The 20,256-nt window shown below is 38.7% G+C and overlaps 1 protein-coding gene across 7 annotated transcripts in view; it reads right to left on the bottom strand.

Moving 5' to 3' along the window:
• Positions 1-20,256, bottom strand: part of BLTP1 (bridge-like lipid transfer protein family member 1) — a 237,041-nt gene that overhangs the window by 203,528 nt on the left and 13,257 nt on the right. For all 7 annotated transcript variants that reach the window (XM_049885390.1, XM_049885394.1, XM_049885395.1 and 4 more), the window contains exon 3: positions 1,398-1,527. In XM_049885390.1, coding sequence (XP_049741347.1) covers positions 1,398-1,494 — 97 coding nt within the window. In that variant the 5' untranslated portion in view covers positions 1,495-1,527. The remainder of the gene's footprint in view (positions 1-1,397; positions 1,528-20,256) is intronic.

Consider the following 20,256-nt stretch of genomic DNA (forward strand, 5'->3'; position numbering starts at 1 on the left):
GAAAATACAGAACTCAAAGTTGAAATGGTAACCCAATTCTACCTAAAAACCATGAAGCATTATAATTTCTTCTATATACACTTCACACTTGTCCCTATTCTCCAGCCCACAACCTGTGGTGTCATGAAAGAAGCAGGAACATGAACTCAGAAAGCCTAGCTGTGCAAACCATGTTGTTGTCATTTGCTGATGTCACGACAGCCCCCAAGTCATGGCAACTCCATATACAACAGAACAAAATACTGTCTGGTCCTGCACCATCCCCATGATCAGTTGCACACAGGACTGTTGTGATCCATGAAGTTTTCATTGACTGATCTTCAGAAGTAGATTTCCAGGCTTTTCTTCCTAGTCTGTCTGAGATTGGGCATTGGTAATTCAGTGGTAGAATTCTCGCTTCACGCAAGAAACCCAGGTTCAATTCCCGGCCAATGTACCCTATGCACAACCTCCACTCATCTGTCACTGGAGGCTTGCGTGTGGCTATGATGCTGAACAGATATAACCCATACTAGTTATTTAATCTCCATGGGTCTCAATTCCCCAACATTCATGTGGTTCTTTAGGTTGCTCTGAGGGAGACAACATATATAAAATGCCTGTGGTACCTGGCACACAGAAGATGCTCAATAAATAATATTATCCCGCCTTTCTTCTCTGTCCTCACTTTACCCTTCCTATTTTCCTCTCTCTCTTTCCAAATCCCATCTCAAAATTCAAATCAAATACCGTTTCCCAGGAGAGCAATGACAGCCTATAATAACCGCTTCCTTTCCTGGTATTATTTTTGTATTTCTCTCTCATTCATTCATTCGCTCATCTTCCCTCTATCCCTCCCCTCCTTCCTCCTTTTTGCCCTCTCTTTCTCCCCACCATTTCATTATACACTACTTTGTATAATTTGTAATGGCTAGATAACTTCTGGAGTGTTATATAAAAATAATTAATAGCAGAGCCCACTACAAAGTGAAAAAGGAGTAAAGAGATTACAAGATTAATTAGCTATATTTTGGGTGGATTATTTTCTTTTACTATAAAAATATTAATTCTGAGGATGTATTACTTTTATAATAAAACAACAAAAAAAGGTGTTTATGCACGTGTTGCAGGGGGACTGGAGAGAACAAACCTGAAATGGAAAAGAAAAGCTAAGTGCAAGGTCTTCAGTCTCCTCCTGCCTCCCCCAAGTCAGGCAAGACAACCCAGGACAAAGTAAAGAGCATCCAGAGCAATGTCCAGAGCAAATCTTCACAGAGAACAGATTAAAACCTTCTTTCCAATGAACAACTAAATAGTACAGTAAGCACCCCAGCTTCACTTAACCACTGCTTAAAACTTAGCAGTTGCTAACCCACCCATAAAAAACAATAAAGGACAAGAAAATGGATTCTACTTACCAATGAGGAGCCAAACAACATTGGAATTGTGTTCTGTAAGAAAATTTTCTAATTGAGTGATACTAGGGACAAAACTTTCATTCTTCCTTTGTTCCATTACTGACGTTTCTTCAGAGCAGCATTCAAAGGCCTAAAGGAGTTCAAAGATTAAAATTTAGAAACCATGATTTATCAAACTGCAAGAGAAATCATGTAAGGGAAAAAAGGTATCATGAAAGTTTATTAAATCACATTCTTCTCCTTCAGTGGTGAGAATGCAAAAAATAAAAACAAAAATAAAAATCTGCTTTTCTAGCTAACATATATGACAATGGATCATGTTTTTAATATATTGGTGTCATTCTAAATATGTGTACAGACTCAGTTTCAGTTACTACACTCTGGCTCAAAATTAGAGGGACATGACTATTTTTAAGTCTAATCAAAGGTATCTATCTCAGTAAAAGAATAAGTACTAATCCATCTTGAAGGAAGTACAGCCAGAATGCTCCTTAGGAACGAGGATGGCGGGATTTCATCTTGCTTATTTTGGACACGATTTCAGGAAAGACCAATCACTAGAAAAGGACATGATATTTGGTAAAGAAGAGGGTCAGCGAAAACATGAAAATCACTCAATGAGATGAACTGACACGTTAGCTGCAACAATGGATTCAAACATAGCAAAGATTATGAGGATGGCACAGGACCAGGCAACGTTTGTTCTGTTATGCACAAGGCTGCCGCGAGTCAGAGCCGACTCGACAGCAACAAACGCCAAGTATCAACTGTCTGTATTAGACGAAGTCATCTAAACTTGCCAGAAAGCTGCCACTTAATAACATTAGATTTATATAATAAATTGGATGAATCCCTCATAACCTCTATCAGCTCTATGTATTCCCCATTATCCCATGGGAAAATAATCTTCCTAGTTCAGATTCACCCTGTGTAGTGCTTAGACAGTAGACAGGTCTCCTACTATCAGATTCTCAGGATAAATCACAATATACTATCAAATGTGACCAAACAGGTGAAGAATGTACATATATTCACATTAGGAGGATGAGTATGCATATTGATATATACCCAGAATGAGTAAAAAGTGAGGAATAAAACTTCTTATTTTATTCCAAGAAATGACACAATTATCCATGTGATATTACAGTATTCTATGACTAACCCAACCTACCTATAACAAAATTATCTTGTTACAAACCAGAAAAAGAAAACAGGACAGGCTTCAACACAAAGAAAGCCATACAGTTAATTAAAAAATCAGTTGCCATTGAGTCAATTCTGATTCACGGAAATCCCATGTGTGTCACAGCAGAACTGTGCTCCACAGGATTTTCAGTGGCTGTTTTTAAAAGTAGATCGCCAGGGCTTTCTTCCAAGGGGCCTGGGTAGACTTCAACTTCTAACGTTTCAGTTAGTAGCCAAGCGTGTTAACTGTCTGCACCACCCAGTAACCCAAAAACCAAATAGCATAGATGATGTGCACAGAAAATTACAAAAACAGCGTCGTTTGAAGCAGGAAGAATGTGTGAGCACGACTTTCTAATTGAAATTCAGTACAGCTGACATGTCAGCTTTCTGAATATGTTTCTGTTTATTCACCACAACTCTTCAGCGATCACAAAACAAGTTTAAAATTGGATAAGACAACATTGTCAGACACCATCTACAAGAGGTTGCATGCTTATTTCAATGTTTCATATCTCTAGGTTGTTTAAATCTTAGTATAATTTATAGAGTCAAATTAAACATCATTTAAAAAATAATAAAGAGCTCAATCACAAAAGGTTTATTATTAATACTGATATGAAAACTTCAGGGCAAAACAGCTAGAGCAAATTTTGAAAATGCTTTCATTTTTCAACAACCCTTTTTCCCTATGGTTTAGAAACTGAGTAAAAAATGCTCTTATATTTTTCAAGTCTTTTCTTTAGGGTTACACATCTTTCTCTCCAGAAACTTAAAATCCAAGGGCTGTAAAGACATGAGCTTTCTTCTTCTTCCTTTTTCAATTCTATATGCTAAAAAAAAATTTTTAATAAGGAAAAAATAATTTGAAAACACCTATAATATAAAACTAAATAGACACATATTATACAATGGTTAAATAAGACAGCATTTCTATTTCCTATGTATTTTTACCGTTTCACAGATGCATAGCTAGCACACCACTGAGGATGAAAAGATCACCGTATTGACTCCTAGGCATGTTCAACAACAGATGTGTCCTGCCATTCACGTCCCTACATACTAAGGGGGTGTGCTTCAAGTCAAGTCCAAGGGGAAGTGATCTATCCACCGAAAGGATACGGAGTCCTCACCCAAAATCACTACACCCACCACTGTAGCAACACACAACTAAAGAGAATATAGAAAGGGGGCTCAGATTGCAAAGACAAAAACTGCAGTGTCACACGGTTTTAATCAACATTTTTCAAAATATTAAATTAATACAAGGCCTTTAAGACAGCGCAATAGATAAAGGCTCAATATTTTACACAGTTTGAGTGAGTATAAAAGTAAAGGCTGTGACTTAATAAGGGCCCTGAAGTAAAATGTGGACAGTCCAGGGTGAAAGAAATGAAACAAAGCAACGCTAGACACAAAGAATCCAGACTGAACCGCAGTCATAAGCGTAGCCACACAGCTAAAGTGGCACACCACCAATTCCTTAACGGGGAGCAACTAGAGAAACAATGTAAGAATCTACTATATAATCTTCACGGACAAATGATAGAGTAAAAAAGAAAGCGGTTGTTTTCTTGTCTTCTTCCCTTCCAAACCTTTCAAAAGTTTAGAAAATTCAGACATCACCTAAGATAATGTTCGATCTACACAAAAATGAGGCTCCCACTCAGGAATTTTTAGTTTCACACATTTCAAAAGGCTCCCGCCTTGAGGCTAAAACCCAAAACCACACACATGTATAGCAAGGGGGCTAGTGTGGTAACAGCAGCACTCAGTTGCCAATGCAAGATGAAGAGGCTGTACTTTGAGGGGGAAAGGCCAAGCAATAGAGTGTCACAGCCCGAATGTGAGGAGGAGGAAATCAACGGGGGTAGGGAGTAGAGTAGAAGAAGCCGTCCAGCTCAAGATCAAGTCCAGCCTAATGAGGAGTCTAAGCAGAGTGAGAACATCTGCACAGGGAGGTTGCCCAGGGCAAAATATCAGAACTCAAGAAAGAGGAGGCATCAAACCTGAGAAGGACTTTCACGCAGGAGGGTATCCGAAGAAGTGTGTTGGAGCCAGACAGAGATAAGAAAGGCATTGATGTGGAAGGTGGTCCACACATGATGTGAGGAGAGAGGAATTCATCAAGTAAACAAGCATATCAAGAACAGTGGGAGCCAAGTTTCTCACTTTTAGGGAGGATATATATAGAAAGAAAATAAGAACCCTGTGGTGTCGGATAAGAAACAGAAGTATGGTTTTCAATATAAATGGATATAGAAATAAATATACTTATAAATGTACATACGTACGTCTATGTATATGTTCACTCACAGATCCTAGCAGCAGTAATGCCCAGAACTTTGCTTCTAAAAGCATTCTCTACTAAGAGGAACCAAAGCTCCTTGAAGAGATGGTACATGCCATGGCTAGGGCAGAGGAAGTGAAGATGAGCCTTGTTTTCCAAAAAGTAAGGAAGGGCTCAAAAAATGATGGGGATATGTCAAAAGACATTGGAGCCAGCTTGAAGAGGCTCCCACTGGCAAAATCTGAGACAATTTAAGCATCAAAATAAATCACAGTAATGGATTACAGCCCATTGAATAAAATAGGAATCAGGGAGCCCGTACTGATATAAATTATAAACTGAAAATCTGCTGAGCAAGAAGATACTCAGATAGCCTCAAAATAACCCCACAAAATACTTACTAATGACAAAGGAGAAAAAAATAACTTTAAGAAAAAATGTTGGTAGTTTGTTAAGTGATCAAAGGAATAGGATAAATTGAAATTGTACACCACTTGATATTTCTGCCAAAGATGAAGAGCCTGAACACGATGGTTAAGGTTATGTGTCAACTTGGAGAGGCCATGATTCTCAGCGGTTTGGCAGATATTATGTAATCACCCTCCACTTTGTTTTCTGATGTGAGCAGCCAATCAGTTGAAAGGGGAATTTTCTTGGGGGTGTGCCCCACATCCAATATATAAAGATGTTCTGGCAAACCCCATCCTGTCTGGTTCCTGCATGTCACCCATCACCCTCTGACCTCCAGTTCTTAGGATGTGAGCCAGCAGCCTGCTGTGTGACCTGCAGATTTGGAGATCTGTCAGCTCCCTCAGCTCCATGAGCCTGCAATGTGCCATCTGACCTGCCGATTTTGGGTTCAGCAGCCCCTGTAACCATGTGAGTCAGGAGAAGCCTCCAGCCTGACATTTGACACATGGATTTGGCTTACCAGCCTCCACAAATGCGTGAGCCATTTCCTTGAAATAATTCTCTCTCTGTCTTTAAATATATACATACATACATATATATACACTTCATTGGTTTTGCTCTTCTAGAGAACCCAGCCTAAGACATTGAATCTAACTAATCATGTGGAAACATCAGACAAATTCAAATTGAGGAAACTTCTTCAAAATAACTAGCTTTTAATTTTCAAAACTGTCAGGTTGCAAATTGAAGGAGACTAAAGAGAAATGACAACCAAATATAACATATGATTCTGGACCACATCATTTTGCTATAAAGGGCATTATTGAGACATGATTGGCTAAACTTAAAATGAACCTGAGGATTAGATGGCAATAATATACCAATGTTAATTTTCTGAGCTGACCTTGAAGGAATCTGTCTCCTCTCTTTAGAAGTCACTATCCTGCATGCTATCTTTTTTCAGCAGTCCCCACAGCATTTCACGAATATCTCTATTTACCGCTTGTTCTGTTATTTCTAATATAATATAAAACTACATAATGTATTATATATTTAAGGAGCCCTGGTGGTACAATGGTTAAGCACTCAGTTGCTAACAAAAAGGTCAGTGGTTAGAACCCACCAGTGGCTCCACAGGAGAAAAGACCTTGCAATCTGCTCCCATAAAAAAAAAACACCAAAAGTTTTTTTTTTTTTTTTTTTACTTTAAATTCGGAAGCCCCCTGGAGCAGTTCTATTCTGTGTTATAGGGTTGATATGAGTCAGAATCAACTCAATGGCACACAACAACAACAATATATAATTCATGTATTATAATTTGCATAATATAATCAATATGATATATCATACAATATATACTATAGGTACCTGATAGCTTGCCCTTCTCCCTTGACAGATTACCGTCTCATCAATAGGGATATTTTCTTATCTTTGTATCCATAATTCCAATGACAGTGCCTTGAACACAGCCACTGTGTTCAAGTACTGTATCATTTTAAATGATATTATATACGAAAGTAAGACTGTTCTACATGCTGCAAGGAATGTTTTCTCAGTATTTTCAAGATTCACCTTTATTCTTCCTGAAACCCACAGGATACTGCTGTCAGCATTAGAAAAGAAAGCATGGCAATTATTATTTTAGTGGTGGGCAAAGAAAAGCATGAAAATGTGCAAGAGTTTACTCAAAATCACAGCGTAAACCAGAGATTTATCAAAGTCCCTAATTTACCACCACCACTATCACCATTTTAAGAAATATCTTTCAAAAAAAAGATTATCTGTAAAATCTTTTAAAACACCGTATTTCAAGCTATTTTGCTTCTTTCCCACTGGCACAATAAAAATATTATTCAACATCTAATTCCTGCATCAACAGACTTTTAGAGAGAGAATTCCAAATCTTTACTTGGGCCTTCAAAAATAGAGGTCATCCTACAAGTCAATATGAAAAATACAAATAGGAAAATAAGCAAAATATATAAATAACCAATTCACAGAGAAAGATAATTAATGTCACTAGTAATTAGGGGCAGTCACCATTTGTCACCATCACATAAGTGAAAATTAAAAAGGCTGCAAACACTATGTTGGCAAAGATATGGTTATAAGGAGGGGCCGAGAGATATACGCTGGAGCAAGAAAAGCCACCTTCCCACCTGCTATGTCATAGCCTCCAGCCACCACAGTCTCTCTTTTTTGTCAATTCTGTAAGTACTGCATGACAATTTTTAAACATTTGAACAATAGCTAAGTATCATGGGTAAAAATGAAAGTGCTGCTTCACTGCTTCTTCACGGTTGATGGGAATAAACTGGTAATCTTTGAAAGAACAATTTATCAAATACTATAATTGTGTATATGCTTTGACTTGATCATTTCAATTCTAGGACTATATTGCTCAGAAAAACTTCCTCAGGCACAAATAAGTTTTTCCAAGGACATTCACTGCAGCATTATATAGCATACTGAAAAACCAGAAAAAAATGTCAATTTAAATGTAAATTATGGAACACTCTTACTATGAAATACTCGGTAGTCTTTTTACAAGAATGAGATGGCTCTATATGAGCTGGTGAAGAAAAACATGCAGGCTGTAACACTAACAGGAAAAAGTAATTGTGAAACATACAAAAACATATATGATATTTCACTTATGTTTAAAAACAAACTACATTATATATATTACATACATGTGATATATGTATGAATATCACGTATGTAAACAAATCTGTTAAAGCTGCAAAAATATCAACTAAGCCACTGAAGCGATTACTTCTTGGGTGACCCATGGGGGGGAAAAAGTGGTAAAGCAGGACTTCCACTTTTACTCATGATACTGAGCTATTGTTTAAATGTTTCAAAATTGGCATGTAATACTTATATAATTTGCAAAAAAGAAGGAGAATGGTGGCTGGAAAGTGGTTTTTCTTGCCATCTCTTGGCCTCTCCTTATAACCTTAGCCAAGGAATAGGTGTCGCAATGCAAAATTACCAACATGGCCCCCTATAGTTCTACCATCATGTCTGTCTTTCTAGGGTCTTAAATACTGAACTTTGGAAAAAAAAAAAAAGTAAAATGTGAACACCCCCAGCCCGAGCCCAGAACAAATAGCTGGTGCCTGGCTACCACCAACGACCGCTCTGACAGGGCTCACAATAGAGGGTTCCGGACAGAGTGGGAGAAAAATGTAGAACAAAATTCAAATTCACAAAAAAAGGCCAGACTTACTGGTCTGACAGAAACTGGAAGGACCCCCGAAATCATGGCCCTCAGACACCCTGCTAACTCAGATCTGAAGCCACTCCCAAAGTCCGTCTTTCAGCCAAAGATTACATGGGCCTATAAAGCAAACAGTAACACTCCTGAGGAAATGTGCTTCTCAGTTCAATCAAGCAGATGAGATTAAATGAGAAACACCTGCCTAAAATCAGAGCAAGCAGGCAGGAAGGGAAAAGAAACCTGGATGAACGGACACCAGGAACCGGGATGTAAAGAGAAAAGGACCGAGAGTGCTGACACAATGCAGGGACTGCCTCTAGAACAATACAGTTTAAAACAGGACCTTTTTCCTTGATAGCTGCCTCTTCTCTCTCCCTTCCCCAATCTTTTTTTCTTTTAGTGCTCTTTGCCTCCTCCTTTCTTTGTAGCTGCCCTTCCCCTCATTCCAGAATAGTATAGCCCTTCCTCCTTCCATTCTTACACCCAAGGCTATCAAATCAATTAATTCCTGTTAAGGTGTTAACTGATCTTTCTCATGCTATGTGATGAAGGCTTCTGATTTTGGTATTGCTAAGTGGGTGATGAAAAGAAACCCTGGTGGCGTAGTAGTTATGTTCTACGGCTGCTAACCAACTGGTCGGCAGTTCAAATCCGCCAGGCGCTCCTTGGAAACTCTGTGGGGCAGTTCTACTCTGTCCTATAGGGTCACTATGAGTCGTAATCGACTCGACAGCACTGGATTTTACACTGGGTTAAGTGGGTGATTATTTTGCGTGTGTTTTAAGTGAAAGTTTATAGTGCAGATTAGTTTCTCATTCAAAAATTTATAACAAATTCAGGGCACCAACTCCAAAAGAAGAGTTGGCTTATGCAATTATTTGGGGGGTGGCAAGTCTGAAATTCACAGGTCAGGGGACAGGCTGGAGACTCCTGCAGGGTTGAGTCTCAAAATCCCTAGGTGAGGTGAGGAGAGGAGGGAAGAGTAAAAATGTTCTCATAAAATGTCTATTTATAGACTGTAGGCAAACATAAAAAAAAAAAGGGAAATTCCCCTTTTGCTCCTAAGGCTTTCAACTGATTGGCTGAGACCCACCCACATTTTCAAAGGTAATCTGCTTCATTTAGGCCCAAGTGCTTTAAAGTAATTACTTTGTAGCAGCAACTAGACTAGTGTTTTACCAAACAACTGGGCACCATTAAAAAAAAAAAAAAAAGCCTAGCCAAATTGTTGTGTTGTCTTGTGCCGTTGAGTCAATTTCCATTCATGATGACCTCGTGTATATTTTTTAAGTGTGCCACAAGGTCATATTTATTTAACCCTCTTTTATTTCATTCTTTTTTCTTCTTATTCCTAATTTTTTTATTCTAATTCCAAAACTTTGTTTTTTGTTTCCTCTTCTATTTTTAATTTTTATTTTGTGTTTATAACAGTGAGCAGAAGGACAGCCCCAGGGTGGCAGCTGAAAAGAAATACGGATAAGAGGGCCAGGGGCCTTCATCACAACTTACTCCAAACCACACAGCTCCATTTTACCTCAGCAAAATTATTTGATTATCTCTAGAGAGGGAAGTGAGAGAAACTGAATGACATGGATTCCTCCAACACCCATCTGTGTGCCTGCCCACACCCTCAAGAAAACTTCGTTGCACTGATTAATCCTCTCCCAAGTTTACCTTGCTCCTCTATAACAAACGTTACTGTTGTTGTGGGCCTTCAAGTCAATTCTGATTCACAGTGACTCTATCTGGCAGAGTAGAGCGGGGGATGCCTAGGCCATAAACTTTATAGGATCAGAGAGCCAGGTCCCTTCTCCCGTGGAGCAGCTGGTAGGATCAAACCACCAACCTCTCAATTAGCAGTGAGTGTTTAACCATTGTAAAACCAGGGCTCATTCTGAAACAAATATCACCCCATAATTTTTTTCATTTTCTTTTTTTCAGGCACAGCTTTGTCAGTGTACCTTCAAATACCACCACCCATCTGTCATTTTGTTGTACTGTGGTGGCTTGTGTGTTGCTATGTTGCTAGAAGCTGTGACACTGGTATTTCCAATACCAGCATAGTCACCCATGGTGGAAAGTTTTCAGGGGAGCCTGCAGACTAGGACAGACTAGGAAGAAAGCTCTGGCAAGCTACTACTGAAAACTGGCCAACAAAACCTAGGTATCACAATAGAATATTGTCCAATATAGACACGTCATCAGGAAAAAACAATTGCTAGAGAAGGACATCATGTTTAGTAAAGTAGAGGGCCAACAAAAACTAGGGAAAACCCTCAATGAGATGGATTAACACAGTAGCCATGACAATGGACTCAAACATACCAATGATTATAAACATGGCACAGGACTGGGCAATGCTCTGCTCTGTTATACATAAGGTTGCCATGAGTCCAAGCCAACTCGACATCAACTAGTAACACCACCACCGTCAAATATTATTTTCTGTGTATACCTTGACATGAAGAAGTTTGGGAAGTGCTGGGGCAGCATTATATCGAACAGGCCGGGTGTGATGTGATTTGGCAAAGATGAGTACAAAAAGATGGGCTGTGACTAGATTATAAAGGGTCTTCTCTGCTCACCTCATAATTTGACAAGGGTTTTTCTATATCAGATTTAAGTTGGAATACGTCTATGTAAAATTACTTATGACTTAAAGAAAACCTAGCTATGAAGAGCCACAGCTTACACTGGTACTGTTTATGGGAAAGTATCTATTTGATTTTGATTATTTGGAGTAACAAAGGAAGCATGATAAGGTAGGGTTATTTTTTGCTTTTTCTTTCAATAAATATATATTGAGTTAAAAAAATCTACAATATAGCTAAGGAATTCTCCATATTAAGTGTTAAGATGCAGAAAATCATTAGTAGAATGTCTAACGATACAGAAAATGCTAAACAAAAGCTGTTTGAATGATTACCTGTATCTTAGCACTTGTCACTCTTTCTGTAGTTATCAGTTTAGAAGTCTGTCTCCTTCCTTAAAAAGCTGTTCCTAGGGCGGGACCAAGATGGCTGACTAGGTAGAAGTTACCTCGGATCCCTCTTGCAACAAAGACTTGAAAAAACAAGTGAATCAATCACATACATCACAATCTACAAACCCTGACCATTAAACACAGATCTAAAGAGTTGACGAGAGTGACAGAGACTGAGAACGAACAACCACGGGGAAGCAGCAACTGTTTTCGGAGCCTGAAGCCAGCATCCCAGTCAGGAAATCTTGGCGCCAGGCTTTGGACTGGGCACAGGGGAGCTAAGCATGGCATCCTGAGACAGCGCACACATGGGACGCAGCCCTAGCCCCCAAAAGTGACCTCGGGGAAAGCCCAGCCAGTGCACGCAAGTAGCACAGCAAAGCAGCTGACAGGAGGAGAAGTCACTGGGAGGCAGCGACTGGTTTTGGAGCCTGGAGTGTGGCATCCCAGCAAGGGAACTTTGGTGCTGGGCTTTGGACTGAGAGCAGAGGAACTGACCATGGCTTCTGAGACAGCACAAGCACGGGACGGGGGCCTGAACCTCAGGGGCAATCTTGACCCAGCCAACGCACCCAGGCTACACACCCCTCATGAATCTCAGATAAAACAGTCATCACCAAACAAGATAAGTGACTTTGTCTATATTCCGGAGTGCCACTCTATTCTATTTATCTGAACCCTTCCCTCCCCTTCCCAGGCGGCTTCATTAACATTGGAATTTTCTGAGCCAGAGAGTGAAGTGCGCGGCGCTTTTTCTTTTCTTTTGTTGGTCTTTTCCTAACCCATTCTCCTGGCCTGAGAGAAGCAGCAACAAAAAACCCAGGGACCAAAAATCCTTCCCTAATTGGACTAAAAATACAGAACCAGCTCCAGCCAAACATATGTGATCCACAGTCCTGGGATTTCATCCCTAAAGGGAACAAGGTGGCTATTATAATGCAAAGGTAATTCTCATAGGGATCTCACTGTAATTGTTTTAGCGGATTACTGGAAAGACAAGTTTCCCAGGTCTGATAACTCTGCCTATTCAACAGAGCCCTCACAAACCCAACACAGGGAACTGAGGGCTAAAGCTCCCCCCAGACCACCTAGCCTCCTGCCTTAGGGGTCTAAGGAGGGAGACACCTACCAATCTGTAGAGGTACTTGCATTGGGTGCCTAAGGTACAGCTGCAGAGCCCACCCACCAAATTGCTTTAGGAATAGAGACACACCTACCTCACTGGCACTTGGGGGAAGCCAGTCAGCATCCTGCCCCCCCAGAGTGTGAAACCCTGCCGCTACTAGAATCTGGTGCACACAACTATCACCACTACTTCTCTAGGCAGATAGGTGACAGTCTGCACCACACACTTGATGACCCAAAATCAGATTCTACTCAAGAATAGTGAATGGACTCCTAGGCTTATATATCTGGTAACAGCCCAAAACAGCTGGTAATAGGACATAAGTGATTCAAGGGCTACAACAACCAAGACAGAGCAATCTAGTAGCCCATCTACGTATATTGAAAGAAAACAGAACAAGATAAGACTCAGTGAGCAAATATAGAATAAATCACTACAATATCTTAGAGATGGCTCGGAGACAGCAGTCGATATCAAACCACATGAAGAAGCAGATCATGATTGCTTCTACAACTCCCCAAACTAAAGAATCAAAATCTTTCCCAAATGAAGATACAATCCTGGAATTGCCAGATGCAGAATATAAAAAACTAATTTACAGAATGCTTCAAGACATCAGGGATGACCTCAAAAATGAAATAAGGCAATCTATAGAAAAAGCCAAGGAACACACTGATACAGCAGTTGAAGAAATAAAAAGATTATTCAAAAACATAGTGGAAAAATTAATAAGCTGCAAGAATCCATAGAAAGACAACATTCAGAAATCCAAAGATTAACAGTAAAATTACAGAATTAGACAACTCAATAGGAAGTCAGAGGAGCAGACTCGAGCAATTGGAAGGCAGGGTGGGGGATCTGGAGGATAAGGGAATTGACACCAGCATAGCTTAAAAAAAATCAGATAAAAGAATTAAAAAAAGTGAAGAAACCCTGAGAATCATGTGGGACTCTATCAAGAAGGGTAACTTGCGTGTGACTGGAGTCCCAGAACAGGGAGGGGTAACAGAAAATACAGAGAGAATAGTTGAAGATCTGTTGGCAGAAAACTTCCCTGACATCATGAAAGACAAAAGGATATCTATCCAAGATGCTCATCGAACCCCATATAGAATTGATCCAAAAAGAAAATCACCAAGACATATTATCATCAAACTTGCCAAAATCAAAGACAAAGAGAAAATTTTAAAAGCAGCCAGGGATAAAAGAAAGGTCTCCTACAAAGGAGAATCAATAAGAATAAGTTCAGACTACTCAGCAGAAACCATGCAGTCAAGAAGGCAATGGGATGACATATATACAGCACTGAAGGAGAAAAACTGCAAGCCAAGGATCATATATCCAGCAAAACTCTCTCTCAAATATGAAGGCGAAATTAAGATATTTACAGATAAACACAAGCTTAGAGAATTTGCAAAAACCAAACGAAAGCTACAAGAAATACTAAAGGAAATTGTTTGGTCAGAAAACCAATAATAACAGACACCAGCACAACACAAGGTCACAGAACAGAACATCATGATATCAACTAAGATAGGGAAATCACAAAAACAAATTAAGATTAATTTTAAAAAGAGGCATCATTGAAGTCAATATGTAAAAGATCACAATAATCAAAAAGAGGGACTAAATACAGGTGGCATAGAACTGCCATATGGAGAGGGAAACAAGGCGATATAGGACAATACAAGTTAGGTTTTTACTTAGAAAAACAGGGGTAAATATTAAGGTAACCACAAAGAGATATAACAACTCCATAACTCAAAATTAAAACCAAGAAAAACATAATGACTCAGCAAACATAAATTCAACTACTATAAAAATGAGGAACACACAATTTACAAAGAAAAATGTCTAGGCACAAAAAAGTAAGTGGAAAAATGAAATTGTCAACAACACACACAAAAAGGCATCAAAATGAGAGCACTAAACACATACTTATCTATAATTACGCTGAATGTAAATGGACTAAATGCACCAATAAAGAGACAGAGAGTCTCAGACTGGATAAAGAAACGCGATCCGTCTATATGCTGCCTACAAGAGACACACCTTAGACTTAAGAGACACAAACAAACAAACACTCAAAGGATGTAAAAAAATATATCAAGCAAACAATAAGCAAAAAAGGACTAGCAATATTAATTTCTGACAAAATAGACTTTGGACTTAAATCCACCACAAAGGATAAAGAAGGACACTACATAATGATTAAAGGGACAATTGACCAGGAAGATATAACCATATTAAATATTTATGCACCCAATGACAGGGCTGCAAGATACATAAAACAAACCTTAACAGAGCTGAAAAGTGAGATAGACACCTGCACAATTATAGTAGGAGACTTCAACACACCACTTTCGGAGAAGGACAGGACTTCCAGCAAGAAGCTCAATAGAGCACGGAAGACCTAATTGCTACAGTCAACCAACTTGACCTCATACCCTTATACAGAACACTCCACCCAACAGCTGCAAAGTATACTTTTTTTTCTAACGTACATGGAACATTCTCTAGAATAGATCACATATTAGGTCATAAAACATACCTTTGCAGAATCCAAATCATCGAAATATTACAAAGCATCTTCTCAGACCACAAGGCCATAAAAGTGGAAATCAATAACAGAAAAATTAGGGAAAAGAAATCAAATACTTGGAAACTGAACAATACCCTGCTCAAAAAAGACTGGGTTATAGAAGACATTAAGGAGGGAATAAAGATATTCATAAAATACAAAGACAATGAAAACACTTCCTATCAAAACCTCTGGGACACAGCAAAAGCAGTGCTCAGAGGTCAATTTATATCAATAAATGCACACATACATAAAGAAGAAAGAGCCAAAATCAGAGAACTGTCCCAACAACTTCAACAAATAGAAAGCAAGCAAGAAAAGAACCCATCAGGCACCAGAAGAAAACAAATAATAAAAATTAGAGCTGAACTAAATGAACTGAAGAACAGAAAAACAATTGAAAGAATTAACAAAGCCAAAAGCTGGTTCTTTGAAAAAATTAACAAAATTGATAAACCATTGGCCAGACTGACTAAAGAAATACAGGAAAGGAAACAAATAACCTGAATAAGAAACGAGATGGGCCACATCACAACACACCCAACTGAAATTAAAAGAATCATATCAAATTATTAGGAAAAATTGTACTCTTACAAATTTGCAGACGTAGAAGAAATGGATGAATTCCTAGAAAAACACTACCTACCTAAACTAACACAATTAGAAGTAGAACAACTAAATAGACCCATAACAAAAAGAGAGGTTGAAAAGGTAATCAAAAAACTCCCAACAAAAAAAAGCCCTGGCCCGGACGGCTTCACTGCAGAGTTCTACCAAACTTTCAGAGAACAGTTAACACCACTATTACTAAAGGTATTTCAAAGCATAGAAAATGACAGAATACTACCTAACTCATTCTATGAAGCCACCATCTCCCTGATACCAAAACCAGGTAAAGACACCACAAAAAAAGAAAATTACAGACCTATATCCCTCATGAACATAGATGCAAAAATCCTCAACAAAATTCTAGCCAATAGAATTCAACAACACATCAAAAACATAATCCACCACGACCAAGTGGGATTTATACCAGGTATGCAAGGCTGGTTTAATATTAGAAAAACCATTAATGTAATCCACCATATAAATAAAACAAAAGACAAAAACCACATGATCTTATCAATTGATGCAGAAAAGCCATTTGACAAAGTCCAACACCCATTTATGAGAAAAACTCTCAGCAAAATAGGAATTGAAGGAAAATTCCTCAACATAATAAAGGGCATATATAAATACAAAGCCAACAGCCAACGCCACTCTAAATGGAAGCCTGAAAGCATTTCCCTTGAGAACGGGAACCAGACAAGGATGCCCTTTATCACCGCTCTTATTCAACATTGTGCTAGAGGTCCTAGCCAGAGCAATTAGGCTAGACAAAGAAATAAAGGGCATCTGGATTGGCAAGGAGGGAGTAAAATTATCTCTATTTGCAGATGACATGATCTTATACACAGAAAACCCTAAGGAATCCTCCACAAAACTACTGAAACTAAAAGAAGAGTATGGCAGAGTCTCAGGTTATAAGATAAACATACAAAAATCAGTTGGATTCCTCTACATCAACAAAAAGAACATCGAAGAGGAAATCACCAAACCAATACCATTCACAGTACCCCCAAGAAGATAAAATACTTAGGAATCAATCTTACCAAAGATGTGAAAGACCTATACAAAGAAAACTACAAAGTACTAGTGCAAGAAACTAAAAAGGACCTACATAAGTGGAAAAACATACCTTGCCCATGGATAGGAAGACTTAACATAGTAAAAATGTCTACCAAAAGCCATCTATACATACAATGCACTTGCGATCCAAATCCCAATGACATTTTTTAATGTGATGGAGAAACAAATCACCAACTTCATATAGAAGGGAAAGAAGCCCCAGATAAGTAAAGCATTACTGAAAAAGAACAACAAAGTGGGAGGCCTCACTCTACCTGATTTCAGAACCTATTATACAGCCACAGTAGTCAAAACAGCCTGGTATTGGTACAACAGCAGACACATAGATCAATGGAACAGAATTGAGAACCCAGATATAAATCCATCCACATATAAGCAGCTGATATTTGACAAAGGCCCAGTGTCAGTTAATTGGGGAAAAGATAGTCTTTTTAACAAATGGTGCTGGCATAACTGGGTATCCATTTGCAAAAAAATTAAACAGGACCCATACCTCACACCATGCACAAAAACTAACTCCAAGTGGATCAAAGACTAAACATAAAGACTAAAACGATAAAGATCATGGAAGAAAAAATAGGGACAACCCTAGGAGCCCTAATACAAGGCATAAACAGAATACAAAACATTACCAAAAATGAAGAAGAGAAACCGGATAACTGGGAGTTCCTGAAAATCAAACACCTATGCTCATCTAAACACTTCACCAAAAGAGTAAGAAGACCACCTATAGATTGGGGAAGAATTTTCAGCTATGACATCTCAGACCAGCGCCTGATCTCTAAAATCTGTATGATTCTGTTAAAACTCAACCAGAAAAAGACAAACAGCCCAATCAAAAAGTGGGCAAAGGATATGAACACGCACTTCACTAAAGAAGATATTCAGGCAGCTAACAGATACATGAGAAAATGCTTTCGATCATTATCCATTAGAGAAATACAAATTAAAACTACGATGAGATTCCATCTCACTCCAACAAGGCTGGCATTAATCCAAACAACACAAAATAATAAATGTTGGAGAGGCTGCGGAGAGATTGGAACTCTTATACACTGCTGGTGGGAATGTAAAATGGTACAACCACTTTGGAAATCTATCTGACATTTTCTTAAAAAGTTAGAAATAGAACTACTATACAACCCAGAAATCCCACTCCTCGGAATATACCCTAGAGAAATAAGAGCCTTTACATGAACAGATACATGCACATCCATGTTTATTGCAGCTCTGTTTACAACAGCAAAAAGCTGGAAGCAACCAAGGTGTCCATCAACAGATGAATGGTTAAATAAATTACGGTATATTCAAACAATGGAATACTACGCATTGGTAAAGAACAGTGACGAATATGTGAAACATTTTATAACATGGAGGGACCTGGAAGGCATTATGCTGAGTGAAATTAGTCAGAGGCAAAAGGACAAATATTGTATAAGACCAGTATTATAAGATCTTGAGAAATAGTATAAACTGAGAAGAACACATACTTTTGTGGTTACGAGGCGGGAAGGGAGGGAGGGTGGGAGAGGGTTATTTACTGATTAGTTAGTAGATAAGAACTACTTTAGGTGAAGGGAAGGACGATATTCAATACACGGAAGGTCAGCTCAACTGGACTGGACCAAAAGCAAAGAAGTTTCCGGGATAAACTGAATGCTTCAAAGGTCAGCGAAGCAAGGGCGGGGGGTTGAGGACTATGGCTTAAGGGGACTTCTAAGTCAATTCGCAAAATAATTCTATTATGAAAACATTCTGCATCTCACTTTGAAATGTGGCGTCTGGGGTCTTAAATGCTAACAAGCAGCCATCTAAGATGCATCAATTGGCCTCAACCCACCTGGATCAAAGCAGAATGAAGAACACCAAGGTCACACGATAACTCTGTGCCCAGGAGACAGAAAGGGCTACTTGAACCAGAGACTTACACCATCCTGAGACCAGAAGAACTAGATGGTGTCGGGCCACAACCAATGACTGCCCTGACAGGGAGCACAACAGAGAACCCCTGAGGGAGTAGGAGAACAGTGGGATGCAGACCCCAAATTCTTATAAAAAGACCAGACTTAATGGTCTGACTGAGACTAGAGGAATCCCAGTGGTCACGGTTCCCAAACCTTCTGTTGGCCCAGGACAGGAACCATTCCCGAAGACAACTCATCAGACATGGAAGGGACTGGACAATGGATTGGAGAGAGATGCTGACAAAGAGTGAGCTACTTGTATCAGGTAGACACTTGAGACTGTGTTGGCATCTCCTGTCTGGAGGGGAGATAGGAGGGTAGAGAGGGTTAGAAACTGGCAAAATCGTCACGAAAGGAGAGACTGGAAGGAGGGAGCGGGCTGACTCATTAGGGGGAGAGTAAGTGGGAGTATGGAGTAAGGTGTATATAAGCTTATATGTGACTGACTTGATTTGTAAACTTTCACTTAAAGGACAATAAAAATTACAAAAAAAAAAAAAAAGAAAGAAAAGCTGTTCCTTAAAGATGAGCCTGCCCCATTCATTTGCATGTACATTACCCAACAAAGTTCCTGGTATACAGTAGTTGCGCAATAAGTATTTGTTTCATAAATGAGTAAAATAAACACAGCATTATAAAAAGTCTATAGTTATAAGTTACTGCCAAAGATAAGCAAAGTATTTTCAATGTATTTAAGGCCAAAACGACTTTTAAACGATCTTCTTCATCCTGAAGAAAATGTAGTTTTCATTTGCTTAAGAAGGAGGATATTCAACAGCCTTTTAATAACCCAATTCCATACATAACAAAACTGATGGAAAAAAAAATTTTGTAATCATACTCAAATCCCTCATACAACAATGAAGTCACAATTCTTTGTGTAAAAGCTATTCACATATCTTCAGACCATTACATTAAACTTTTTAATGGGTTCCTTTTCCATAAAGAAAACTCCATGGGTGTTAAGGGCTGGAAAATAAATCAGCTTTGTAGCTCTCCTCTGAACTCCATCAGCATTTACAGTCTTTTCATCATCAAGTAAGATTAAGAACCTATTAGCACACAGCAGTATTATTGTATACTAGAAATTCTGTGAAACATGCACTTTGCACAATCGTATTTCTGCATTGCTTACCCAATGGCCAAACTTAACTGATGTATATTATTACAGAACATATAACTCCTTGAAAACTTTTTGGCCACATTTAGGGTTTCTGCACATGCATAACAAATTATCGTGAGCCACCATTGTAGAATTCCAAATTTCACTTATCTCTTCCTTAGAAACAAGTAAAAAACTCAAAGATCTCACGTAAGTATAGTAAAGCCTGCAAAAGTTGGAATCTGTGTAAGGTGAAATCCTGTCAGAGAAGAAAAACTCAAATATTTTCCACTAAACAAGTGACA

This window comes from Elephas maximus, chromosome 5, assembly GCF_024166365.1.
Source record: "Elephas maximus indicus isolate mEleMax1 chromosome 5, mEleMax1 primary haplotype, whole genome shotgun sequence".
In the NCBI taxonomy this organism is placed as follows: domain Eukaryota; kingdom Metazoa; phylum Chordata; class Mammalia; order Proboscidea; family Elephantidae; genus Elephas; species Elephas maximus.